This window comes from Equus przewalskii, chromosome 12 (assembly GCF_037783145.1).
Source record: "Equus przewalskii isolate Varuska chromosome 12, EquPr2, whole genome shotgun sequence".
Taxonomy (NCBI): Eukaryota; Metazoa; Chordata; class Mammalia; order Perissodactyla; family Equidae; genus Equus; species Equus przewalskii.
Genome location: NC_091842.1, coordinates 32,961,019 through 32,987,905, shown reverse-complemented (window position 1 = coordinate 32,987,905; position 26,887 = coordinate 32,961,019). Strand labels below are relative to the sequence as shown.

Here is a 26,887-nt window from a genome sequence, read left to right as displayed (position 1 = left end):
AGCGACTATGACCACGACAACCAGCAATCCTTTGTTTCTTTATAGAAGGCTTTACAATTTACAAAGCAAGGCTCCTGGCCTCCACCTTGGCAAAATCAGCCAGCTGGGGAAGCCGTCTCTCTGGGGAACGGGCCCCGCACACAGGGACTGCCAGCCACCTGATTCTTCGGCGACCGTCAGCATTACCTGGTCTGAAAGCTGCCTCGCTGCTTGCTCCACTTCCGCCCTGGCCGCGATGGACTGCCCGCACCACGGGGCATAGAAGAACAGCAGCACCACCTCCGAGTCCCGGCGCACGCGCTCCGCGTAGTCCAGCTGCCCCTGGAAGAGGTCGAGAACCGGAGACCTCGAGGAGAAAAAGCTGACGGGCGGCTTTGCTGGGATGATCACATCTTTTGCTCGACTAAAAGAGAGCGAACACAAACAAGATTGCTTAGTTTATCCTCTTCTGACAACAGCTCTGTGTGGAAGGAGAACAAAGTTTAAAAGAGGAGTCTTCTCTTGAATAAGAAAATGGAGCTCCTCAAACGCCGTGCTAGAGTAAAAAAGTAACATCCTGTGCTAAGGCAACATTTGGCTGAGGACGCAAGACACGGACAGCTCCTGGACAATGATTCTCTAATCTCCTCTCTCAGGCGTGGGTGGCAGGGCAGCGGGGAGCCGAGGAGGATGTCTGAAAAATCCATATTCTTCCTCCACACCCAAAAGACCCCACCCTTCTCTCTGCGGCCATGCTCTCCACAGGAGCCACTGATGCCCAGGCTCCAGAGCCACCCGGGAGCTCGCTCAGACTGAGGGAAGGAAGGCGGACACTAAAGAATACATATAACATGAATGCATTTACATGAAAGTCCAAAACAGGCAAAACTAAACCTATAATGCAGTCAGTCACATCTGATTGCCTAGAGCGGGGAGTGGGCAGGGGGACTGACTGCAGAGGGGAACTGGGGAAATTGTCTGGAAAGAGGCAACGTTCCATATCTTGATTGAGCAAATGGAGAAGTGGTCACCTTTGTCAAGTCATCGATCTGTACGTGTACAATGTGAGAATTTTCCTGACGGTAAATTACACCCCGGTGAAGCTGACGAGAATCAAGCCTGCCCAGCGTGAGCTCCCAGGCGAGGCTCGCTCTGATGACTCTCCCCGAAGCAGGCAGCCCCTCATTCTTCCCCTCATCTCCCTGTCAGTTACCTTCGTGGCCCTCAACCACAATCTGTAACTTACTTATTTTACCTGTTCATTATCTATCTACTCTACCACATCACTAACGCCATGGGGGCAAGGAGCCTGGCGATCTTTTTCAGCTAGATCCTCACTGTCTAGCAGTTCCAGGTACTCTGAAGTTCAATAACTTGTGAAATGAACAAACCCACCCTGCTTACTTCATCTGAACATATGTGAAAGCAAATTAAATATAAACACACAGACGTATATTATCAAGGACACTCTGAAAGAATCCACACGTCAGAAGGCCCATTCCTTTATGAGGGATGACTCTGAAGGCCACCTAATCACATCCTAACTCTACGTGTGTTCAACTGAACTTGATAATCTGGTTTCTCAGAAAATAGCAAAGGAGCAGGAAGGAGGAACACGAAGGAAGGTGCTGCCAGCTCTGAGACATGCAGCAGTCAGCCAAATATTAGAATCAAAAAGAAAACATAAAAACACCCAAGACCTGGGACCAGCCTGGTGGCGCAGTGGTTAAGTTCGCACGTTCTACTTCAGCAGCCCAGGGTTCGCTGGTTCGGATCCTGGGTGCGGACCTACACACTGTTTGTCCAGCCATGCTGTGGCAGGTGTCCTACATATAAAGTAGAGGCAGATGGGCACCGATGTTAGCTCAGGGCAAGTCTTCCTCAGCAAAAAGAGGAGGCTTGGCAGCAGATGTTAGCTCAGGGCTAATCTTCCTCAAAAACAAGCAAAGAAAAAAACACCCAAGAACTAAGCTACTCTAAGAGCCTTGGGTCATTTAGTACGGGGGACAGAGGCCCACACTCTCCCCTGCATCTAGGTGCTGGCTTCAAGAATTAAGAAGACAGTTTTAAAAATATCACTTTCCTACTTTAACCAAAAGCCATTAACATCACAAAGTAGTGGTATTAAAAGCTGGAACAAATCTCCTATTTATTCAGTCAAACTAACATTTTAATCCCTCACTCAGGGAGCTTTGTCTATGTAAAATACCTACAATACCTGAAAAACTCAGTCACTTAACACACTAATTCAAAAAATGTCCACTGAGCCAATGTTACCGTGTTTCAGGCACCGAACCATAGGGACCGCGGCTACGGCAGCGAGCACGATATGCTCAAAGGCTTACTGTCTCGGGGAAGAAGACAGGTAAACAACGACGACAAAAACGCACAAAGTGATTGCTGCGATGTGGAGACTTCAACAGCGGTGACAGGGGACACGGAAGCTCCTCGGATGCGGTGGCAGTCAGAGGGGTATCTTTGGAACTGAGACCTGAAGGACAAGAAGGCAGCCATGCAGCGGTGAGGAAGGAATAAGGGACACACGTTCACAAGCTCCAAAATTCTGCGCTTTGGCGGTGCTGTTTTCCTACTATTGAACCTGCGTGGGAAGCGTCAAAGCACGACTCCGAGGGAAAACACAGGTGTGTGACAGCCCCGAAAGGTGATCGTCAGCTTGGCACTGCTGTTCTGCGTGTTCAGAGCAGCTCCTAAAGTAAACAGCCAGATCAAACACGTGGCCTACCCAGAAGCAAACAGCAGCCCAGGAAGAGAAACACATGCCTCTGCTCCACCAGAAACACTCCCAAGCTTCCATTTAACTCTTACATTTGCTAACCGTTTGTGGGGAACTATAGCTAGATCAAAGATTTCCTGCAGCTTTGAAGTCGAAGTCTCGGGTACAAAGAACTGTGAGAGCTGGCTGCAAACAAGACAGGCCTGCTGCAACTCCCAATTTTTACACGAGATTCAGACCCTACCCCTCCTCCTGAACAGGCTCTGAGGCAGCTTTGAAATTACAAAACGCAATACGGCAAAATGAATACACATACACGTACATATATAGATCCACAAACACACAACTTTTTCCCTCCAAACCAGGGTAAAAGGCAAGTGATCAGGATGGAGTCATTGAAGCATGGAGCTTCAATGCACAGAAAGGCAGGTAGGATAGAAATTAAATGCCCGGACATGCACAATTATTGTGTTTCAACCCCAAATCAACCTGTCTTATACTCTCTGGTTTGAATCCAGGTAAGCAACAGACACTGAAGTGGGCTGTCACTTATTTCAGGCCTGAAGCTATGAATACAAATTAAATTACAAAAAAAAAAAAAATCCTACTCTCCCTTAAGCCTCTGTGCTCATTAACGTGAAGATCTTAAAAGTAAAATAAGAACAGGGCACCAGAAACGTTAGAGGCAGTGGCACAGCGATAAAATAGTATCATGACACCATTCAATCAAGCAAGACTAAAAAAAATCAACCTGAGTCTATTAAAAGACTGTCAAGTTTGCCAGGGACGCAGAAAGGAGCCGGACAGGCAGGCAGCCGCTCACTGGCTCACTCCTCGCCTGAAGCAGGTGGGGATCCTGTGCTGCGGGCTCTAGTAACTGGATTGACACTCTTCCTTCTTCCCGAAATCTCGAAGGCCTTTCATATCTACGAGGTCACGTTCTCTCAGAATGAACTCTAAGCATTATTTGTATAGATGGACAGACAAACTAATATAAGTAAGTTCCCCACCCTTGGAGGGGGGAAACCTCTCTTCCTAATTTGAACCCAAATACCACCTTGCAATAGTCTACGTTGTACAACACTTCGTATATTTCCCTTGGGCAGCACATGATAAAGAGCAAGATTAAGAGCCTAGAACCTGACACTATAGGATGCAAATTCAAGCTCCATCACTTAACAGGTGGGTGTGATCTGGGCAAGTTTTGTAACAGGACCAAAGTTCAACCCCTCCGTCTGTAAATTAGGAGGGATAAAAGCAGATCCAGACTTTACAGGACTGAGATTTAAATGATTTGTGCTAGGCTCTCAGTTATGTGTTAAATGAACAAATGCATTCAGGCAAGCTGCAGTTCTCAAACAGGCAATTTTGTTCCCCAGGGGACAGTGAGCACAGCCTAGAGACATCTTTGATTGCCTCATCTCGAAGTGTGTGCTACTGGCATCCAGTAGGTACAAGCCAGGGATGCTGCCAAACATCCTACAACGACCAGGACAGCCCCCAACAGTGCCAGTGCTGAGAAACCCTGCTGGAAGTATGGCATCCGGCACATGACAAATGCTCAACGGTAGTTATTGTAATTTGTTCTCTTTCCACTAAAATCTCGAATCCTTTGACATGTCCTTGACAACACTGGCTACGTATCACGCCTAACATACTCAACGAAAATGTTTCGAGTTGCAATCTTCCTCTTGGCCAATATGCCTGTCCGTGGCAACAGAGACTTATCAATTGGAGTCCCAGGAGACACACTGGGGATTTAGGAGGCCATAAAGGACTCCTGAAATTTAAAGCAAATTTTGCATTTGTGTGCTCTCCCAAAGAGAGGCACATTAGCTCTCATTTTTCCTGCTCACTATGCTCCAGGCCTTTCTGGTTGCAGGAAAAACCCCAGCTTAGCCAGCCTCAGGACCTTTGCACTCGCTGTGCCCTCCACCTTGGACACACTTCCCCCAGATCTTCCCAGGGCTGGTCCTCTCCCTTTCCTGCGTGAGCTTCCATGTCGCCTCCTTTAGGAAGGCCTTTCTGCCCCACCCGCCTCGCTCCTCGTCCCCGCATAGCACTCACCGAAGCCCTTTTAAAAAACCGCTTGTTTACCTACTGACCGCCCGTGCCACCCGCGGGAAGGGAGAGCGGGGACTGTTACGGATCTTCGCTGCTCGGCTGGATAGCAGGAGCCGAGAGATCATCGTTCAGAGTCTGGGGCTCTGAATCCCACATTCGAGGCAGGAGGACCACGAAACGGGTGATCAGGGAGGGTCGCACCGCCCGGGCAGCCGCGACAGGTGCACCCCGATCCCCCCGGCAGGGGATGGGCAGCCCGGACCCCGGCCCACCTCCGAGCGGCACCCGAAGCCCGCACGTGGCCGGCCGGCCGGGGAGAGGGGACAGGGCGGGCCTGGCCGCAGGCGGGGAGCCCCGGGCCGCTCACCTGCAGGTGAACTTGAGGGCGAGCAGCAGCGCGCAGCCGAGCGCCACGGCCCCGCACAGCAGCTCGGGCCGCCGGCGCGCCATGAGCGAGGCGCCGCGCAGCCCGCGGCGGAGCCGGCCCGCCGAGGACGCCCCGGCCGCGGCCGCGCTCAGGGAGCCGGAGCCCGCCGGGCCGCCGCCGCCGCCGCCGCCGCCCTCGTCCTCGGCGTCGTCGCTGCTGCCGCCGCCGCGGCCTCCGCATTCCGACATTACATGCTCCCCGTCGCCGGCTTTATACCGCCGCCGCCGCCGCCTCGGCCCGAGGGCCCGGCCCGGCCCGCTGTTCCCCAATCCCGCAGCGTGACGCGCCCGCTAACCCGGACCCTCCACGTCAGCCCCGCCGCCGCCGCGGCCCCGCCCCCGCGCGGCCGGCCCCGCCCCCCTGCGCCCACGGAGCCTGCGCGGACGCCGACGGCGCCGGCGGCCCCGCCCTCCGGCCCACCGAGCCTGCGCGGACCCCGCCCCGCCCTCGGCCCCGCCCCCGCCCCCACAGGCCACGCCCACCGTCTAGGGAGTCTGCGCGGGCGCGGGGCGCAGGAGCTGCTCCAGTGACGGGCTGCTGACTCTCAGTCTTCTCTGACTCTAAATGTGGAGTCCTTTATAAATAACTTTTGTGATTAAAAAGGACAGGTCGGTGAGGGATGAAATGTGATTCGAGGGTGACACGAAGGAATTGTTTTCCGTGAGACAGAGGGACACGTGCAGCTGGGGCGAAGGGAGTGTCCATAATTCCCCAGCTGCTGGGGCTGCGGAGCAAAACGGGACTTCCACTGTCAGGAACTAGAAACCAGGCGAATCAAACCGGGGGAACTGAGGCTCTGTGATGCCGGGTGCAGAACAAACGAGAAGCAAGGCTGAGAGCTACGGTGAGCCCCCACCTCTGCCACAGGTCAGCTGTGTGAGCCTGGAGCCAGGTTTCCAGGGATGGAAGATGCATCCACCGGTGGCTGCCTTGTGGATGGACGGAGCGTTCAGTGTGTCCACCACCGAGCCCCGGAATGTTGCTAGCTCATTTACACCCTGCATTTTCCTATTTGTTTTCTCTGTCATCTTTTTTGTTCCTTCTTTAGTTCCTTTTGTATTAAGTGGATATTTTCTAGTGTACCATTAATTCCTTTAATGATTTTAAACTTTGTTTCTAGTTATCTTCTTCATGGTTCCTCTAGGGATTACGATATACATTTTTTGAGAATTTCGGAATTTCTACTTTGGATTTATACTAACTTAATTCCAGTAAGATATAGAAACTGCTCCAATATAGCTCTGTTCCCTCCCTTTTTTGTGCTATTACTTTTTTAAAATCTATTATATTACAAACAATAATAAAGTGTTACATTGTTTTATACAATCTGGTTTAAAGAAGTTAAGCAGAGAAAAAATATATTTGGTTTTTTTATATTAACTTCCTTATTTACCATTTCTGGTTCTCTTGAATTCTTTACGTAGATTTGAGTTATACGATATGTTACTAATGAAAACAAATATGGTCAAAAGTCACCCGTCTCCATTCACTGTAGGTTGCCAGGACAGAATCTGTCCTACGCCTCCATAAGACACCTGTCGTTTGCACAGGGCTTTATAAGGTTCAAAGTACTTTTACTTCCTGTGGGTTATCTCATGAGACCCACAATACCTTGCGGCAATATAGGGCAGTATCCTACAGGCCAGGAAACCACCCCGGATTAATAAAAGCTTAGTTCCTTTCCTCTTCTCTTTCTAGACATCTGGCTGCTGTGCTGGCACCAGGATGTTCTGAAACAATGATCAGTTCATTTCAGAATACACCCGAGTCAGACTGCACTTCTCTTCAAGGCTAAGTCAGCCCTAACTTGCCCACATCAACCAGTACCTGAGCTTTCGTGGCCACTTTTTATACTATGGCCAAGTTGGAGTTTGAGTAGAGGGCAGGGGAAAGGTTATATATATATCTCCCAGATATTAATCCTTTCTTAGAACCAGAGAGAAATAATGCTCCTTAATTTCTAAAGCTTCCAAGCATTTACTTACAAAATGGGACATGCCTAACAAGGTACAGGATGGCGGGTAACGTGGGAACGAAGCCCACGCCCTGAGCCTGAGTACTCTAGACCAATGGTGGTTGTTTCTTAGAGACTTTGTATGAAGACCCCAGAATTGGCTTTCCGGAAATTGGCATTCATCGCTTGCAACAAATACTCACAAGAAGCCTGTATTCTAATCTCTCCAGGCCAACTAAAGAGGGTTTGAAACCTGCACCAACTACCCAGAGAATGTGCTCTCCTTCAGTTTCCCATTGGATGCGGGTTCCTGGAACTAAGTGGAAACAGACATTGAGGACTCGATGCAAACAGTCCTCAGGATCAGGGTGATGGAGAGGGGCGAGGACCTGCAGCACTGGCCTGCCTGCCCGGGGCGCCTCCATCACAGGGGGCTGGGCAGGGGAAGCATCCACCTGCGGCCTCTCACGGGCTGATGGGGGAGCTTGTTGCAACCAACGAAACTTGCATGTGAGTGTTCCTATTGAGAAGAGCCAAAAGGGAAACCACCCAAACGCCCATCAACGGAGAAATGGATAAACAAAACGTGGTGTATCGGTAAAACGGAGTATTATTTGGCAATGAAAAGGAATGAAGTACTGATACATGCTACAACATGGATGGATTTTGAAAACATACTAAGTGAAAGAAGCCAGTCTCAAAAGGCCACAGATTGCCACATATTTTGATTCCACTTGTATGAGATGTCCAGAACAAGCAAATCCATACAGAAAGCAGACCAGTGGTTGTCTACAGCTTGAGAGGCAGGGGGAGTAGGCAGATTGGGGTGGGGGGGGGAGGTTTAGGTAAAGAAAATATTCTCAAATTCATTGTGATTTAGCACATTTTTGAATATACTAAAAAGCACTGAATTGTGTACACTTGATTTTTTTTTCCTTTTTCTCCCCAAAGCCCCCTGGTACATAGTTGTATATTCTTACTTGTGGGTCCTTCTGGTTGTGGCATGTGGGATGCCGCCTCAGCGTGGTTTGATAAGCTATGCCACGTCCACGCCCAGGATTCAAACCCACGAAACCCTGGGCCGCTGCAGCAGAGTGTGTGAACTTAACCACTCAGCCATGGAGCCGGCCCCTGAATTGTACACACTTTAAAAAGTAAAGTTTGTTATGTGAATTGTATCTCCATTTCTTATTTGTTGAAAAAAACCACCCTGTGGAGACAAACGTGTCCGAGTAGACACACCCATTAGTACTGTTTCCTCAGCTATTAATACAGGGTTGGCATTTTCCTCTTTTTTTTTTCCTTTCCTCTCCCCTCTACCACTTTCTCCTCCTCCCGACCAGGTCTTCAGTGGTCTTTCAACAACCAAAGTGGCTCTACCAAGGGCGTTGTGCTAAACGGCTGCCTCTGTGGAGGCCACAGCCCACGTCTCAGCTGACCGCCCCTCGGCCAGTCATCAGCGTGAAGCGCAGAGGAGCTCCCAGAGGAGTCAGCGTGTCGGTTGTTCAGAGAAGCCTCTTATTCAGCCAAATCCAGAAGGGAGCGGCACAGAGACAAAAGGTGCTTTCGTGGCCCTCTCATTTGCATTCTGCCACTAAATGCTTAAATACAAATGTTTTTTAAAAAACCCCAAACCTTGTGAATTTAGCACCCGGTCTCGATTCTTTGTCGGGAAAGGACCACGTGAGAAAATGAAAGACATCTATATATAAAATCTTTATTACAGGCAATATTGGTCCATACACTACACAATACCAACAGTACAAGTGTAATCTTTCAAAATCATCATTTAAACAGCAAAAGACCAAGAAATAAAATTTGAGTCAACTGATTATTTTTCAAAATATTCTCAATGCACATTATCCTCAGTTCCCTTATTATAGTGAAACATACAAATACAGAAAAATACCCCATTTAACGTATACTAGTGTTAAATGGTTATTTGGCTTAAAATCTGAGTTAAGAAAATCCTTTTTAGCAACCTACGTACAGATAAGTAGCAAACTTTATTATATTAAACAAATTCGTTCCACTTAAAATGTGTAAGGAATTTCATCCATCATGTGTTCTGATCCTAATACAGTGTTTATTCTCTCATCATCATGGTTCTTATCTGAAGGACCAACTCAAGGAGTCGTCCTAGACATAACCTTATCCTCTTACCCAACACACTTCATCCAAAAGTCTGTTCAACAGATGGCAACTGGGTGGCGGTCACTTCGCCACTTCATGTCAACGGTGCTGTGAGAGCATGGCCAGACCCGTCAAACAGCCCGTTTTCCTACCTACTGTGGGTTGCTGCTCAGGAGGGACGATAGACGCCAATACAAGCAGAAAGTCTGCAGCTCCTCTGCTACGTGCCTTAGAACACTTTCAATTTTTCTGGTCAATGCTCTGATTAGGTAACATACATAAAAGCCAGCATATTAGTTTAAATCTTTAAACAAAAAACTATATTTTCCAAAGTCATTATCGTTTGGGGCAATTAAGTGATCTTTTCTTGCTTTGTTGAGCTTCATCTTTAGGGCATCTCTTCTTTCCTCCCACTCGTGAAGTTCAGCATTTCCGTGTGCAAATTTACAGCTGCTTCCTTCCGTGCAGGTACCATTCATATACCTGTTAAGACAAGTCAGCTCGGTGAACACCCACAAGTTGTTCATAAAAATCTGCACTTCACTAGCTTTATGATTTGCATAAAACTTTTAGTTCAAAGTCTTAGGCCTAAAAAAAAAAAAAAAGAATATTTTACAGTCTGGACATCCACAATAGAGAAATTCGTCAACTATTTAAATGTATTTAATGAAAAACGCTGACTGATGGGGAAAAAAAGACTACAGTCCTTCCTGTTGCAGTAGAAAGAAATCAGAAGTGGCATTAAGTAAAAGACGTCTTCGGGGCCGGCCCCGTGGCCGAGTGGTTAAGTTCATGTGCTCGGCTTTGGCGGCCCAGGGTTTTGCCGGTTTGGATCCTGGGTGTGGACATGGCACCACTCAACAAGCCATGCTGAGGTGGTGTCCCACATAGCAGAGCCAGAAGAACGTACAACTAGAATGTACAACTATGTACTGGGGGCTTTGGGGAGAAGGAAAAAAAAAGATTCACAACAGATGTTAGCTCAGGTGCCAATCTTTAAAAACAAAAAACAAAACAAAAGATGTCTTCAATGGTTTTAAGTATCATATGGGTCTAAATATGGAAATTAAATATAAACAGTGATTTAACAAAATGAAGAACAATTCAAAATTATCTAGTTTTTCACTGAAAACTTTTCTAAGTAAACTTAAAGGAGTGACACTAACATTCTCCTCTGACCTGAGTAAGTTCCAAATTTACACTTGAAATTGAATTTAAAGGCAGTGTCAAAGCTGATGAGCATCTGCCACGAGAAAGGTCGTGGTGAAGGGTGAGGTGATCCCCACTGAGAACTCGCAGATCATTTGGGCAAATCTGAATGAACACGCTTCTCTCTTCAGTTACCTTCAGACATTTCTCACCAGTGTCGGCAGACCGGGAAATCTTTTCATGTAACCACAGGAGACTGAAGAAATGTTCAAAAGGAACTAAAACCTTGAGCCCAAATCGAAGCCTCCAGTATTACGAGACTTTGTCACCCAGATGGTCTCTGTCTACTGACATAACGAGCGTGAGGGTCACACGGGGTCAGCAGTTTTCAGGGGGAGGTTTAGGAAAGCTACGCACCTATCACAAATACTAAAATATCCTGTTGGAAAGCGGTGCTGCCAGCAGTACTGGTCGTCTTCGGTGTGGAAAACCTTCTCTTTGTGCTTCTCCGAGGAGATGTGGCCTTGCCACTGCTTCTCGCTGTTACAGTTCTTCCCACACATCCAGCAGTGAAAGTCCACCTAAGGTGCACAGAGACACGCGTCCGTCAGTGGGTGCTGGCTGTGTCCCTCGAGGTGTCACACGCTGTTCAGGGCACCAGGGGGACTAGAAACCACTCGCCCCAGACCGTATTCTCGGGAGCCCGTGTAGGTGGGGAGTCAGGCAAGAATATAAAACTCAGTCAGAACTGGGACCAAGGAAAGGACCCCAACACTGGGAGGCGTGCCAGAACACTGGAAGCAGAGAGCAGGGGCCAAGGATCCGAGCAGGTGTCCAGGACGTCCTGGGCAAGCAGGTGGTCAGAACTGGTGTGCAAAAAGGACGTCTGTGGGAAGGACAAGGGGCAGGCTCACACAAGGATTGTGGGAAGGAGGAACCCCACGAGGAAAAGCAGAGAGGATGGGGAAGCCCAGGGCTCGCCAACTGCAGAGGGACAGGCAGCAACTCCCTTCAGGACACAGGACCTGAGTTGCCACTGTGGGCCAGGCCTTTGGCCAGGCGCCAGGGAAGTACACATGCTGGGAGGACACTGCCCGGGGCCCACACCTGCCCAGAAGGAGCTCGGGTATGGGGGTGTAAGCGTGGCCACAGACGCAAGCTCCCAGTGTAGTAGCATTTCCCAAATGCCTTGGGTCAGAATCCTCTGCAACACGGGATAAGAACAGATAGCTGGAGACTGCCCCTGAGACTCAGACTCAGTATGTCTGGGGTGCAGATGAAGAGTCTGGCTTATTAAACACCCCAGGTAAATCTCATGACCCAGCAATTCTGGTGACCCTGCTCCGGGAACCAGAGGAGCCCGTAAGAAAATGTGGCAAGGGAACCTGCATGGAGCTTCAGCAGAGAGGGAGGAGTTCCCAGGGCCGGTCACGAGTAGAGAAATGGGGCAAGGCCAGGCCATGGACGTGACCTGGACCCGAATGCATCAACATGGAGAGGTGCCAAAAAACAAAATGAGAAACGAGCAGCAGCATAGTGGACACATGTGCCTATGTCATTTTAAAAAAACATGCCAGGCAGAATTGGAGATTAAGAATAAATATGCCAAAGATGGGTAAACATGGCCTGGAAAAACACACACTGGATCTGGTCCCTCTGGGAAGGGGGACAAATGGGGTGCCAACTTTATCTGCAACATTTTATTTATTTTACAAAAGCAAAAACAACCGTTAACATCAGTTCACCTGGGACAGAGGGCTCAAGATATTCATTATATTATCCTCTTTACTTTTTTGAAAAATTTAAAAGACAACAAAAACAGTAAAAGGCCACAGGTGACTTAACGTCCACATAGAACCCTGGACACAGAGGCCAGAGCGCGGGCCGGTCAGGAGAGAAAGGAGGACGTCCTGGGCACCTCCTGTGGCCCGGCACTGGGATAAGTGTCACAGACTCAGTATACTTCACTTCCCGTCACATCGCCACTCGGAGACGTTCAATAATCTGCCCAGGGTCACAGGCTGGTAAGGAGAGGAACCAGGACCTACACTCACAATTCTCTGGCTCCAAAGTCAGAAAAAGGATCAAAGAAAGGATTTTTTAGAATGAGGAGACTTAAGCTAATGGCAGGGACCCAGTGGAGAGAGAAGATGAAGATACAGGGGGAGGGGGGCATGAGGGAGGGAACCAGGTTCCGGAGAAAGAGGGAAAGGAGAGACAGGCTCCAGCAGCGGCTCGGAAGGAAAGGAGAGGCCGCAGTCAACAGTACTCACGGTGACCTCGGCGTAATCTGTCGGCATGTGAATCTGTTTTCCGTTTTCCTTGTTTGACTGACTAGCTACATCATCACTTTTTTCATTTTTTTGACTCTTGAGCCAGAGTTCATAAAACTGCTCCATATCTTGTACTAAAGAAAAATGAATCACTTTCAGCAGCAAAGATTTAAATAGACCACTTTGATACAGGCAAGATCATGCACACTTTTTCTAACAGCGGAAGTAGATTTTCAAAAGAAAAGTGAGAGGGCTGAATGGAACTGATTCCATTAGACATGGAGATGGTCCAGGGCCACGCAGCAGGTAAACGCTCACGGGCAAGCGGCAAAGTCAGGACTGTCAGACCGCAAACAATAGTTTTCAAGATTGATTAACTCCTCCCTGCACTTGCAAGACACTTGGGGGTGTGTAATGCTCAGAACCATTTAAGCGTACTGCTAAAAGGCAAGCCTCGGCAGGCTTCATGTTGTCCCGCGTTTAACACTCGTCATCACTGTCATAACCACACGAGGCTACTACCACGGCTCGGGGGGCCTGGAGCTGATACGCTCCTCGCTCTTTACTGAGAAAGATGAGAAACACACACTACTGGGAATGAGATTCTGACCCTGATGGGAGTCCATCCGTCAAGCCACGCTCCCTCCCAGAGGACGACTGACAGGCTGGGGTGCAATTTACAACACAACTGTGATCAGGTCCTGGACAGCGGCCGTAAGCTCTCCCCATGGTGAGAACAAGTGTCTTCCACAGTACTGTCAAGGGCTACAGTCGAGGCTTCTCAACCTCAGCACTGCCGACACTCTGAGCCAGATAATTCTTTGCTGTGCAGGGCTGTCCTGTGCACTGTAGGATGTTTAACAGCATCCCTGGCCTCTACCCAATAGATGCCAGGAGCACATCCCTGCAAGTCATGACAATAAAATGTCTCCAGACATTGCCAAATGTCCCCAGGGAGAGAGGCGTGTGTGTGGCCAAATTTATCCCCAGTGCTGCATGTCCTTATTCTAAGCATGACAGTGAGAAGGAGTCCCATCCCACAAGGCACTGAATTTTCACATGGTTGAAACACAGCAGGTGACATGCTTCAATCCGACTGGTTCTTCTAATCTAGAGACTGCAGACCACAAGCAGGGGGTAAATTTCCATCAGTTAAGATTAAAGAACAACGATCCTTGCAGTCAAACATTTTTTGATCAAAAGTGAGAGGCTGCCTGAGACGCCTCTCAAAGACTCCCACAGCAAACTTGAAGCATGACCAAGATAAACATTCTCTCCTCAGGCCTTTGAATCTGGGCCTGTTCTCCCAGGAGGGGCTCCTTGAAGAAGGTTTCAGCTCTAAGCCAACTGACTCAGGGGTACTATCCACAAGGGGAGCAGGTGAAGCGAGTGAAGCAGTCACAGAAGGACCCAACTTTCCCAGGCCATTTTCCGGGAACACATCTATGATGTTAAGGGACACAGACCTAGACATCTGTATCTAAGCAGACACAGCTCAGATGTCAGGTTCTGCTCCACGGATAAAACGGTGCAATTGTTCAGAAGGCAAACTGCTTTCTGTGTTCACGGGAGCTGGCCTATTTACAGAGAGGAAAGGAACTTTCAGGCAAGCCAGATTTCATGGACGTCAAGGCCACAGGTAAACATCAACTTACTCCCATTCTCTTTCATGTAAGTCCACACTTCACGCTCCTCAGGACTATGAGCAAAGGAACAGTTTCCAACATACTGACACTTTTTCCCAGAAGCAATATGATTGCACAGCTGTATGAAAAAAATATGAATACGCTTTAAGACAGAGTACGCTTAGTAAAACTGCCTAGTTTTCACATTTAAGCAAAATAAACATTATTATCCATGCTATTGCTGAGCGATATAATTTTAAAATAAGATTAATTTGGTTCTATTCAAAACGACTATAAGCCCAAAATACATGAGATGGTATTAATATAAGCTTTCTGTCTCAAAATTTTTCCACAGGAAATTTCCAAAAGAAAGAAGGTATGGAACTGGAATATGAAACATTTTCTTACAAGAAGTCTCTACAAACTCACTTATTCAGAGTATCTGCTTTGAACAGAGCAGAACGTTTGATCTCCGCAATGCTAATCTGGCTCCCTCAGCCTCTCAGGCCCTGCTCTGCCCTGCCCTACACCCCGGACGCCTCCTCGTCAGCACTGGGGAAGGAGTAAAGAAACTGCACATGACGCCACAGGTACTAAACAGTGTCAGAAAAAACATCTCGACATTTCGCTGACTTATAACCCGTACTGGCAGCTAACCTCAGCCGCAAGTTACTAGATACGCATTGTCTGAAAACAAGTATCACCCTAACCAGCCAGCCAGTTACAGAGCATTCGAATAATACCTCTTCTTTGCACTTTTATTTTACATGGTAAATACAGTGGTACTGGTAAGAAAATAAAGTGACAGCAATCAGAACACAGACTTCCCTAAGAACTGTGACTATGAAGAACTAAGAAAATCTCCATCACTGAGAGCCCATTCTTAAATATCATCAAGCTACTTGTCTTCATAGAGCATAAATCTTAGCACAGTTAACTGTTAGCTTATCTTACTTCACTTGTGTTTCAACAGGAGCTGGCCCTATATATTACTTAGTTCACATAATATTAGATGCTGAGCATCAGTTTTTGCTAAAAATCTAACAGCAGGCAGCCGTGAACACTGTCCACCTCCTCCCAGTGACCCCACCCTCACAATCTTCCGCATAAAGTCAGGAGTCGAGAAAACATTCTTGTGACTGACTTGATTATGTCCTTTTCCCAGTGAGACCCTAAGAAGTACTTATCACACATTACCAGGGAAACATTTACTATAGTCTTTCAAAGCTCAGTGGGAAGGAGCAGGGAGAAGAGAAGATCGAGAAGGCCGGCTACCGTGCTGGGTTTTTACAAAACACCATCTCATGTAATCTTCCCTCGGACGGAATTACTCCCATTTACAGACAAGCAAACTGGGGCTCAGGAACTCAATCAGGACCCTCTGAAGCCCACTCTCTTTCCACCTCATACATTGTCTACACACATACACACACACAGTTTTATTTCTTCTTTTAGAAAAAGGATCCCTTAGCAATACCTAGTATAGCAGGAAAAAAAGAAGAAATAAGCTACTGTAACATTGTACGCAGTACACCACATTCGAGACGGCAGTCCCTAGGCAGCTGCCTCACGAACTAGAATGTTCTCAGTCGTCTTCGTTTTAACAAAATATTGAGGAATACCCCATAATCTCCATTATCTTTTAAAGCACAAGGTATCAATGGTTCCGATAAACCTTCTTCCTCCTGCAGGCCCCACTGAGTAACTCACCCACATCTATGAGCCTAAAGCACTGTGGGTGACACATGAGCACGCCACCTCCTTCAAAGACTGACCTTGTCACCTGCGTACGTTTTACAAAACTGCAAAGTGCTCTGGGTGACGGGAAGGCAATCCGCCTCTTCCTCAACTCTTTCTGGCAATTCAGGGAGGGAGGCCTCCTTTACGGGGCGCCACTGCAATCCCTCTGTACTGCTTCTCTGGGCAGGAAATTCTCTCTCTATTTCGTCCTCCTCCGCCCGGGGCAGAGAGGTTACTACCTGTCTCCACCCGGAGGGACCCTGTCCATTAACTCACTCGGTGAAATCTGCAGACTCTCTAGGTCCTCTCCCTGGCGAAGAGGAAAGTCCCGGGCCAGCCTGGGGAGTTTGCTCAGACAGTCACCTTCAAGACCCCGGAGGGCACCGGGGGGGACCAAGAGGAAACGTGCCGCCACAGGAGTGAGATGCGATCCTAACTCTACGTTGGTCTAGTATTTTCATTCTAAGGGTTTCGAGGAACATCTTCCTCTAACACTGAACATTCTTCCTCTGGGTTACTTTTAGAAGGTCCTATAAAGTTGGGTATGTTTCAGCTGGCATCCACGCTTCAGTGAAAGAGACAGGCATGACAGAAACAACTCAGCATAGCACGCGTCATAACACGGAAGGCCCTAGGCTTGGAATCAAAGCTGAGGAATCAAACTTAAATGAAAGTCTCTTCCATTCCTTCCCCAAAGTAATTCACCTGAAAAATAAGTTAAATCACGCCCATAACTGTTTCTCCACCCTCTACTTCTTGATAATGTGTTTACTCTTTCCAAGCAACTCGTAAAATTCCAACCTATCTGCAAACTGTCACAGAGCCACACGCACATACTAAAGGGAAGGAAAACAAGAGAGGATCATTTAAATTTCATTACATGAGCATTACTCAAGGACTCCAGTTTCAATCTGAGTTACGACTACTTTCTAAGGATTCGAAATGCCTAATAAAGAAAAGTGGCTTAAAAATTACGTATGTACATCAAACTGTAAAGGCATTTGTTTCTTTGTGGGGAGAGGACGGATGTTCATCCACTTCTTACGTTCAATAGACATCACTCTCATCGCACGACGATCTTTGGTCCACCTAAGGAAAATGGAGTTCAGAAAAAACAAAGACACACGGGCAAAGGCATCATACAAAGGGACAGGTACAAAGCTTGTACCCAAGGACCAGAGGTTTTGTTCTCAACCCTTCTAAAGAAACGCCTCATGATTCTGTCATTTCACTTCCTGTTGATCTTTGTAAATAAACATTCCCTACAAATCCTAAACAAAGAATTGATAAAATACAGAAAAAACACTATTGAATTTTGCTGAATTCTTAGCTACTAAATCCTAAACATGTCTTCCTTTACGCTTTGTAATTACTCCTAAATTATTTACTTTCCTCTGCTCTCTCCAGTCTTAATCTTTTTCCTCATATATATGATTTCACACCAATGAAGCAGATAATTATGAAGTCGGCATTGTTTTCACACACACACCACTTACGAATGTCTTGCTTTTGCACTGCAATATTTTCTGTTTTTGTCCGGCTCGATGACTTGACCATTTCTCAGACACTGAGCACACACAAATTTTATCTTCATATTAAGAGATCCAGGCATTATTTGACTGCCAAGTACCTTCAACAATTAAAAGATCAGTTTAAATTTTAACAGAAAACCAGTTTTCTGAGAACAAAATACTGAATCGCCATGCCTTTTTTTCATCATAGCATACAACTTCTGTTTTTGCCCAGTATGATGATTTGACTGTTATATCATGATCTGATAGCTAAATCTCCAATTCTCTGCCCAAATGCAAGAGAATATGATAAGAGCAGAGTACAGGCACCAAACCTCCATTTATGAAAGCCAGCTTTGGCGGGGAGGAATGGAATTTGGGGGGGGGGGGGCAGGGGGAGGTGGTTCATGGATAAAGCCGTTTTGCCAGGTGGGAAGCAAAACCACCACAAGCCACCTCCCCTACTGCAAGAATCCCACAGCCCAAGACCCCAAGTGTCTTGTCAATTAAGCTGAATAAGAAAACTGTATCCTACACTCTTGGCGGATATCATGGGAGGCCTAGGGTTTCTTGATGATGATCAACTAAAATTCAGAATTTTGTTTTCACCTTAAAAATTACTCGACTCAATAAACCTTAAGAAAGTAACTGGACTGTAAGTGTAAACTGCCACTGCCAACAACTAATATCCACGAGGCCGTTCGAGAAAGGAGGCCAAATGCAAAAAGGACACAAGAGAAGATACCTGAGCTCCAGGAGCGTTTCCTTCCAAATTCTGCCAATACCGTTTAGATTCTTGAGCGATAGCATCATGCGAGATACCTGGGAAATGCACAAGCCTCCCTGTAGGTTCTCCGTGTAACAACATTCCACCAGTCTGGTCCCGGCCAGACTCGCCTCCCCAATTATCCCCAGGCAGGGTCATCTATCTCCAAGGATGAGCGCATTACTCTTTTTCAAGATGAAATATTTACAAGTACAGGTCTCGGTGGCCTCTGAGGAATCTTTCTTCCTCACGATTCCATCCTACATGCATGAACTTGCATCGGCAATTAATTACACGAGAACGTACTCAAAAGAGGCCACTCTAAAAATGAAAAGGGATACATAGTTTAAAGCTCAGTGGGGCCGGCCCGGTGGCGCAGCAGTTAAGTGCGCACGTTCTGCTTTGGCGGCCCGGGGTTCACCGGTTCGGATCCCAGGTGTGGACATGGCACCGCTTGGCTTGCCATGCTGTGGCAGGCGTCCCACATAGAAAGTAGAGGAAGATGGGCATGGATGTTAGCTCAGGGCCAGTCTTCCTCAGCAAAAAAAAAGAGGAGGATTGGCAGTAGATGTTAAGCTCAGGGCTAATCTTCCTCAAAAAAAAAACAAAAAAAAAAGCTTGGGCTAAAATCAACAGTGTCGTCACAGCAGGCTGATGGAGAAGGGCTCGGAACTGTCTCATCAAACCCCAGCTGCACTGGAGGACCTATTTCTCAACCGTGCACAAACCTACCTGTTTCGTTCTGCAGTATCCAGACCTTCAACTCTACGAGACTATGCGCATAAAAACACTCATCTTCCCTCAAACAGCCGTATCGAACCTCATGGCGACATAAATCAAGCTGACACTGACCATGAAAAGAACGTATTTTGGAGTATTTTACTGTTGTCTCTCGCAAAATGTGGACAAGGCACCTACGAGGAAAATGGAATAACATATTAATAGTGTTCTGCCATAGCTTTTTCAGAAAAAAATAATATATATATGTATACATATAAATGTCAAGTACTAGACTGAAAATACATTTTAAATCTTCTTTTCTTTAAACTCCCTACAATTCCTAATCCACACTTCTTTTTTTTTTTTTTTAAAGGATTTTTACTTTTCCTTTTTCTGCCCAAAGACCCCCGGTACACAGTTGCATATTTTTAGTTGTGGGTCCTTCGGGTTGTGCTATGTGGACACCGCCTCAGCGTGGCCTGATGAGTGGTGTCATGTCCACGCCCAGGATCCAAACCAGGGAAACCCTGGGCTGCCGAAGTGGAGCACATGAACTTAACCACTCGGCCACGGGGCCGACCCCCATTTTAAATCTTTATTAGAAAAAGTAAATCACTGTATGCAATTATTGGGTTAACTGGGGAGAAAGGAGGATAATTATATGGTAAGTCACAAAATACCTAAATCCATGTCATGAGAAGCTATACATAAATCATGCTTTTCTGTATTAAATATCAATTTAATAGTTCATTTTTTAATTCCCAGCAAAATCTACTAAGAGACATTTTATAATACTCATCATCTTTCAAAACAACAACAAAAGGGGAGGCGAGGTGCCTGGGCAGACAGTACCCTGGTTTTATTTGAATCTAAAAAAGAATCTATTTTGTCACTATAAAAATTAGAAACTACCAACATACTTATTGTCTTCAAACTCATGCTTTGTAACCGGGTGAGAACAAGAAGTAGAATTATCTTTATTTCTTTTACTTATCATTCTAGGCTTATGATCAAAACATTTCTGGAATAGACAGAGAAGAAGAATTATCACAAAAACATAATACAAAATAGCACTTTTGTACCACACTAACGTACACACTTATACATTACATACTCATACCAATCGATAGTCAATATGAAGTCTTCCTATTATTCTTTTGGACAAAAGTAGTAGCTACGCTTGCTGAGAGAATGTTTATCATATGGCAGGCCCTGTGCTAAGGACTTCATACTTCTGGGCTTGCAAGTCAGAAATCATGACCAATTTTACAGCAGAGAACAAGGTTTGGAGAAAGTACCTCACAGAGGAACATGAATTCTCCCAGATGGTCTTGGAGAAGTTTGAACACGGTGAGGTGGACCTTTCCATTGCCACCAAAGAAGGCCTCTCGACTGAAGGCCCCTTTCCGCTCCAGCGTCCAGACATCTATCTCTTCTTGGCAGTAAGCAAACGTGCAGTGGCCTGAATACCTACATTCCTCCTCAGCAGCCACATCTACGAAGGCAGGGAATTAAGACACTTAAAACGTGAGCTTTTCGAAGCCAATGAATATTAAGCCCATTTAGGGCATCATTTGAATTTTTATAAGGATTCATGGATAGCCTCAAACAAGGATGTATTTTACTATTTAGGGATGGTATTAACTCTTTAAAAAAGACTGCAACCACAAATCTAAATTATTTTTCATTCAGACAGGGAAAAGCCTTGATACTCCCATGGACTCCACCCAAGTTTAAAAAACCATCTCGGGACATTCGAAGCTCGTTCAGATGAGGTGGTCTTGACGAAAATGAAAATACTCAGTTCTCTCAAAAGCAACTTAAACGAGCGATATTTTCAAAGCCTCAGTTCAGTGTTCCGACCCTGTTTAGACTAAGTCAGAAAACTTAAAGTTTGGGACAGTTTTGTTTAAAATCTGGGCAAAGCCCTGTTTCCATAAACAACAATAAGACATACACTAAATAAGAAGTTAAAAACAAAGGTAAAAATAATATAAAAAATACTAATCTCTCAATCCAAGGGACTTGCTATTAACCCTATCGAAATATTTTTAGTAAAGTAATACTGGAACCATTATAATAAATGCAGCAAATCATTTACCACTACGTAACATACACCAATTAAGTAATTACGGTACATACCTTTGCATATATAATAAGGTCCTTCATAATTTGTTTTTGTTGGTCTTGGACGTATTTTTTTCCATGATTTATCTTCAACATTCTTTATTCTACCAATTAAAATATCTTTCTTACATTTATGATCTAGATTAGCGTGGTAAGTGAAATCCATTAACTTAGGGCCTGAAAAAGACAAAAAAAGGATTGCTCATATGCACAAAAGGCATCATTTCACTTTACAGGCACATTTACAGGCAGATGTGAGCAGATGGATATGGATTAGTAAATTCCCAGAAAAATCCCATTTTCATGACCCCCAAATGTAAACAAGCTGCTGAAGGAATTTTTGCCTTTTCTGCTGTTTGTCAGACAACACACAGTTCTATTCAACATCAGTCCTCCCCAAACATGCCCTTATTTAGCTATTAGGATGGGAATTCTGATGGCTTCCAAAGGTAAGGAACATTGTGAAATAGACAACTAAGAAAAAAATGAATTTGGGTCCAGTTTAGAAAAACTTGTGTTTATATCACTTGACTTAGGAGTAAAGATATGAAACAAACCCAGAGGAAGTACTTTAATTTTCAGACACAATATCATACACTGGTCTTAGGGTGCTCTATTTGAAAATGATCACGTTCTTAAACATATACTTAGAACATGACAAATTGCATGAAACTTTCCTTAAGATTTCAAAAGCAGGTAAATATTCTATGCCATATGATTCTATAAACAAAATTACATCAAAGGAGAGCAGAGACTTATCCTATTAGACTCCAAAGAGCCCAAATCAGTCACTGCTGCTTCTTGAGAAAGAACTCAAGTAGGGACTGAAGAGTCACACTAGCTGGTGTCTTCCACACATATTTACAAACTGCTAAGAACTCCCAGATTTTTTCTTTTTTTTTTTTTTGAGGAAGATTAGCCCTGAGCTAACTGCTGCCAATCCTCCTCTTTTTTTTTGCTGAGGAAGACTGGCCCTGAGCTAACATCCATGCCCATCTTCCTCTACTTTCTACGTGGGACGCCTGCCACAGCATGGCGAGCCAAGCAGTGCCATGTCCACACCCGGGATCCAAACTGGCGAACCCTGGGCCGCCAAAGCAGAACGTGCGAACCTAACTGCTGCGCCACCGGGCGGGCCCCAGAACTCCCACATTATTGATGAGTTTAACACTGTCTGCTCCTTTGTTTGGTCCTGACCTGATTTTACAAAACAGATCTGGCAAGCTTGTCTCAGTTCGTGGGTTGCTTCAAGGGGGTGTCTGGGGGTCACTGATGAAGGTGGTTTGGAAACTGCACTTCCAAAGAAGTTGCCAAAGTCGTTTCTAGGGTGACTTGAAATCCCCAAGAAACTCTCAGGAGCAAACAGACTGCCTGGTCCATTCATCTGCAAGAAGAACAAGGAGAAAAACACAAAAGACAGCCAACAAGTATTGCACTATCGCCAGAGCAGGAAACGAATTCATCTGACAAATGAGACATTCTTCACCGACTGAAGTTGGTCCTATTCTGTCCTTAATGGGCTTCTACTTAAAAACTCCTTCTTCCTACATCTTCCTCTTTGGGTCTCGAGGCCCCTCCCCCACACTCTGGGCTCCTCCAGGAGTCGTTAAAGTGATAGGTGATTGTTCTGCTCCAACAGCAAACACCCTTCGCACGCCCTGATGCCGTGTCTCCTGGCTGTGTTTCTCCTGCACTAAAGCCTCTTACGCTGTCTGCTATGGCGATTAATCTGCTATGACGGAGCCAGGCTTAAACAGAGAATTCACTACTGGACGTCCCGGCAGTCTTATTTAACGCTATTTCCCCCGGCACACACGAAATTCAAGGGAGAACGTCATGTCCGTTCAGATAACTACGTTACTTAAGTAAAAGACCTATTTTCAATTTAAGCGATGTATTTACAAAAGAGGAAGTGGCACTTACAAGTAAAAGGGCAGAGTTACTGCTGTTAAGCGATGTTCCCTCTCTAGAAGTTGAGGTGGACAGATCTAAAATAATAAAAAGACTTCAACAGACCTTTTCACTCTAATCATGGAACAAGAACACCAGGCCTTCGTAGCTGACCGTGGCCCCCACGCTGCCTTCCCAGCCCAGCTCCTGGGAGCTTTCTCGCTCACTCCTGACACTCACAGAGGACTACAGACTCTTTCCGTTCCTCTAGGAACCAAGGGCATAAATAACCCTTAGATGAACAAATTTAAATAAAAAGCTATTTTCAAAGATAGAAGCTAAGGCAGGGCCTACAAAGTGGGACTACTAAAAATGACTAAAGAATAGTTCATATTCAAAATGGGAAAAGAGCCTCTTCTTTTGAAAATATGAAGCAGGAGCTCACCATGACATTAAGGAAATCAGTGAGGTTCAGCTACTTTCTTTCTTAGTCTACCGCTCAATTATTTCCTCTCTGCTCTTCTGTCTCCCGTAAATTGGAGTCACTTCAGCTGTCAATCTTTAAATCAATTATTTTGATTTTTGTCCCTTTAACCATGTAACTATGCCTCAGAAAAATATGAAGGTTTTTATCATTATTGTTGAAAAGAATATATTAAACCTAGGATTACAGAAACAGGAGTCAGACCAAAACCCCAGCAATCCCTTGTAAAACGCAGGCTTCAGGCATAGTTCGCTGAGCTGAACGAATGAAGCCTGAAACACATGGCTCTGCTTGTTATCATTCTGAACACTGATCTTAAATTAGTCTCAACTAAATATTTGCCTAGTTCAGAATTTAAAAAGCTAATCTGTCATTAAGACCCATTAAGATGGGTACACTTCTTGGAGAGAACATTGAAAGTCATTTCACCTCCCCAAACAACAGACACCCAGCTTAAACCATCTGATAAAAAAAACAGTGCCACATCCATGACTATCTCACGCCTCTGCTTCTTGATATCCACAATGGCACAGTTAAGTCCAGCTGAATTTAAAACTGAAGGTTTAGTTTTTCTATTTCCAGCCACAATGAAAATAATTCAAGGACCAACTACCTAGAATTGGTTAAATAATTGTCAAACACAAATTGACTTTTTTAGACAACGAAACTGCAATTGTTTACATAAACGGCTTGATTCTTACCTCGTTTGGATTCACTCATCGAAAATGAATTTAAAGAAGAACAGAAATCTTCTAAGGATGAAGTCAAAGGTGGATACAGCTCTGAGAAGGAGGGTGGCGGAGCATACCTCGCACCAATGGGCAAGGTGCCCAACAGAGACGCCGAAAAGGGTATGCTAGGGGCGACACTGGCTGTCGGAAGGGGTCCTCTCACTAAAGCGGATGGCTAGAGAAGAAAACAAGATTGAAACTCAGTTCCAAGTTGCCTGAACTGTTTTAACATCAGCACATAAAAACAAATGATTACATTGGGTAATTATGCTCTGTCACAAAGTTGAAATCAAAATCAAGACTCTGTAGAGAGATCTAAGCTACAGAGTTTCTTTTCTCAACCTCGGTTTTTAAAAAGGATCAAGACGCAATGTCTATTATTGTTGTAATCCAAATGTGACATTCATGTTTCATTTTCAAACTTCCTTGTGACTCCCCACCCTCACTGACCACAAGGCTCATGAGAACCGGCTTCTTTAAGGAGGAATTGTGAGGATGTGTGTGGGGGCTGGGGCAGAAGGAAGGTGCTCAAGAGAAGGGAGCTGGAGAAGCCTGGAGGATTGGCAGCATCTTTCTGGAGCTGTGACCTTACAGTCTCACAAGCACAGAAGACTACCTTCCCCTCCCAAATCAAAGCAACAGTTTACTGAGAGCTCCCATGTGCCTCATCCTATGTGATACACTACCTATTTAATTCTTATAACTCTGAGATATATCCTACTGCGATCGCCACGGTACAGATGAGGAAACTGAGGGACGGAGAGGTGAAGTAACTTGCCCCAGAGCACAGAGCCGGAAAGATCAAACCCGGTCTGCCTGCCTTTCACACATTCTCCTTCCCTCAGTCAACTCCATGAGCACACCACCGACTTCACCACCCTGGAAACCAGCTCTGAATCTCCCCCTCATCACCATCCATCATATGATTATTACTGCTGCTGCTATTTTAATATACTTTGTGGCAGGGGTCAGTAAACATTTTCTGTAAAGGGCTACACATTAAATATTTCAGGCTTTGCAAGTCACATGGTTTCTGTTGCAACTGCTCGATTCTGTTACTGCAGTGTCATAAAATATTTTCACGTGTCATAAAATATCATTCTCCTCTTTTCCTTCTTCCAACCATGTAAAAACGTAAACGTCATTCTAGGTTTGCCAGGCATACGGAAACAGGCGGCAGGCCAGAGTTGGCCTGTGGGCTATAGTGTGCTGACCCGCGCTTTACGGTATATGGTTACTAGAGAATTATCCTTAAGGAGTGAGAAGTCTTTAGTCCACAAAACTTCTTTTCCTTAAACATCACAGGGCTATTCTCCGTCAGAATGTTGAATTCACCCTTTCCATAATACACGGTCCCAACATGACTTGAAGAAAAATTGCCTAATTACTAGACAATATGTTTCTTATTTCAAAGATGACCAAATTAGCCAGTTGCCAGCAGAGAAGGACAAAGGTAATTTTCAACATAAATAACTCAAAGTTTAGTTTATAGGCAATACTGAAAATAGCTAGCAAGTTATATTACAATTTAAAACAAATTAAGCCTGCCTTCAGAAGAAAAGAGTAACACTGAAATTTACCATAACGGCTTCATTAGTTTCAGGTGCAGAATCAAGGAGGTCATCTATTTCATCTCCAAGGACCATATCTCCATCATCTAAAAAAGCTTCTGGCATAGTGAAGGGGATCTTTCCTCCGTTTGCCAACACTGTAGATGGCAGAGAGCTCTCGTCCACTTGCAGTGGCAAAATAGAACTTAAGGACATAATAGGAACTGAGGCCAGCTCACTTCCAACTTGGTGAGAAAAACTGGATGCAGGTATAGAAACAACAGGAACTGCTTCTTGCCTTGGAGTTAATAAATCTGTAACACGGACGGAAACGTATTCATTCATTTTCAGTGCACTTACATGATACTAGTGTCAATAGCCAACAAAGAGAAAATGAAGAGCTAGGTAAAAATATGAAAGCAATTATAAAAATAGATACATATAACAGTAAAAGCAATTCAAATAAAAGGATAAAAGGAATTCTAAAAATAATCTGTTTTACCCAGGAACTGACATATTCACTTGTGAAAACTTTTCCTTCTTTCTCAAAATGCCTGAACCCCTTTTGAGCAGATACTAGATAGTGGGAGGGTCATAAAGAGCGTTCAATGACTGCTTACTGACATTCAGTACTGTCAATCACTTGCCAGCAGATCCAGAAGCACAAAGGTGGTCTTCGAAATTATTCTTGCTTTAATACTAATAACCACATAGCAATCCTATCTGACGACACTATAATGTATGCAATGTCTAAAGTTGGCACTTTTCAGATTAAGATGACACGTGAAAACATACCTGGCTCAATATCTTCCACAGAACAGTTCAAAGCCTAGAAATTAAACCAAATAATGGATCATAGTATTTTCAAGATTCTAAACTATGAAGCAATCTGTAAAAGTCACTCTAAGAGAGCAAGGCGGGTCCTCACAGAAACGTGACTCCCTTCTAATTAATAACATCCAAGAAATAAATGGAATATGGAAACCTTTGTAATACGTGGTGTTACACGGTGCTGGTCTATCCTTACTCC

The 26,887-nt window shown here is 45.3% G+C and overlaps 2 protein-coding genes and 1 long non-coding RNA gene across 8 annotated transcripts in view; 1 reads left to right on the top strand and 2 right to left on the bottom strand.

Annotated features, from left to right (window-relative positions):
• TXNDC11 (thioredoxin domain containing 11) overlaps positions 1–5,512 on the bottom strand; it is a 55,222-nt gene extending 49,710 nt beyond the window's left edge. Inside the window, exons 1-2 of one of the 4 annotated variants that reach the window (XM_070566733.1) lie at positions 5,145–5,512; positions 187–403 (exon numbers count right to left, since the gene is read on the bottom strand). In XM_070566733.1, the coding sequence (XP_070422834.1) occupies positions 187–403; positions 5,145–5,392 (465 nt within the window). In that variant the 5' untranslated portion in view covers positions 5,393–5,512. Of the gene's footprint in view, positions 1–186; positions 404–2,369; positions 2,708–5,144 lie in introns of those variants that run through there. The other 3 variants (XM_070566732.1, XM_070566734.1, XM_070566735.1) reach the window with 3 other exon arrangements.
• A 180-nt stretch (positions 5,513–5,692) lies between these two features.
• On the top strand, positions 5,693–9,163 carry LOC139074761 (uncharacterized). The gene is made up of 2 exons (XR_011524501.1): positions 5,693–6,048; positions 6,903–9,163. It is a non-coding gene; the product is annotated as an uncharacterized lncRNA (long non-coding RNA).
• ZC3H7A (zinc finger CCCH-type containing 7A) overlaps positions 8,856–26,887 on the bottom strand; it is a 33,488-nt gene continuing 15,456 nt past the window's right edge. For all 3 annotated transcript variants that reach the window (XM_070566728.1, XM_070566729.1, XM_070566730.1), the window contains exons 8-23: positions 26,653–26,686; positions 25,888–26,171; positions 24,278–24,482; positions 23,126–23,190; positions 22,400–22,586; positions 21,218–21,379; positions 20,374–20,570; positions 19,996–20,096; positions 19,088–19,269; positions 18,335–18,411; positions 17,575–17,708; positions 17,062–17,167; positions 14,369–14,477; positions 12,714–12,847; positions 10,858–11,021; positions 8,856–9,774 (exon numbers count right to left, since the gene is read on the bottom strand). In XM_070566728.1, the coding sequence (XP_070422829.1) occupies positions 9,585–9,774; positions 10,858–11,021; positions 12,714–12,847; positions 14,369–14,477; positions 17,062–17,167; positions 17,575–17,708; positions 18,335–18,411; positions 19,088–19,269; positions 19,996–20,096; positions 20,374–20,570; positions 21,218–21,379; positions 22,400–22,586; positions 23,126–23,190; positions 24,278–24,482; positions 25,888–26,171; positions 26,653–26,686 (2,331 nt within the window). In that variant the 3' untranslated portion in view covers positions 8,856–9,584. The remainder of the gene's footprint in view (positions 9,775–10,857; positions 11,022–12,713; positions 12,848–14,368; positions 14,478–17,061; positions 17,168–17,574; positions 17,709–18,334; positions 18,412–19,087; positions 19,270–19,995; positions 20,097–20,373; positions 20,571–21,217; positions 21,380–22,399; positions 22,587–23,125; positions 23,191–24,277; positions 24,483–25,887; positions 26,172–26,652; positions 26,687–26,887) is intronic.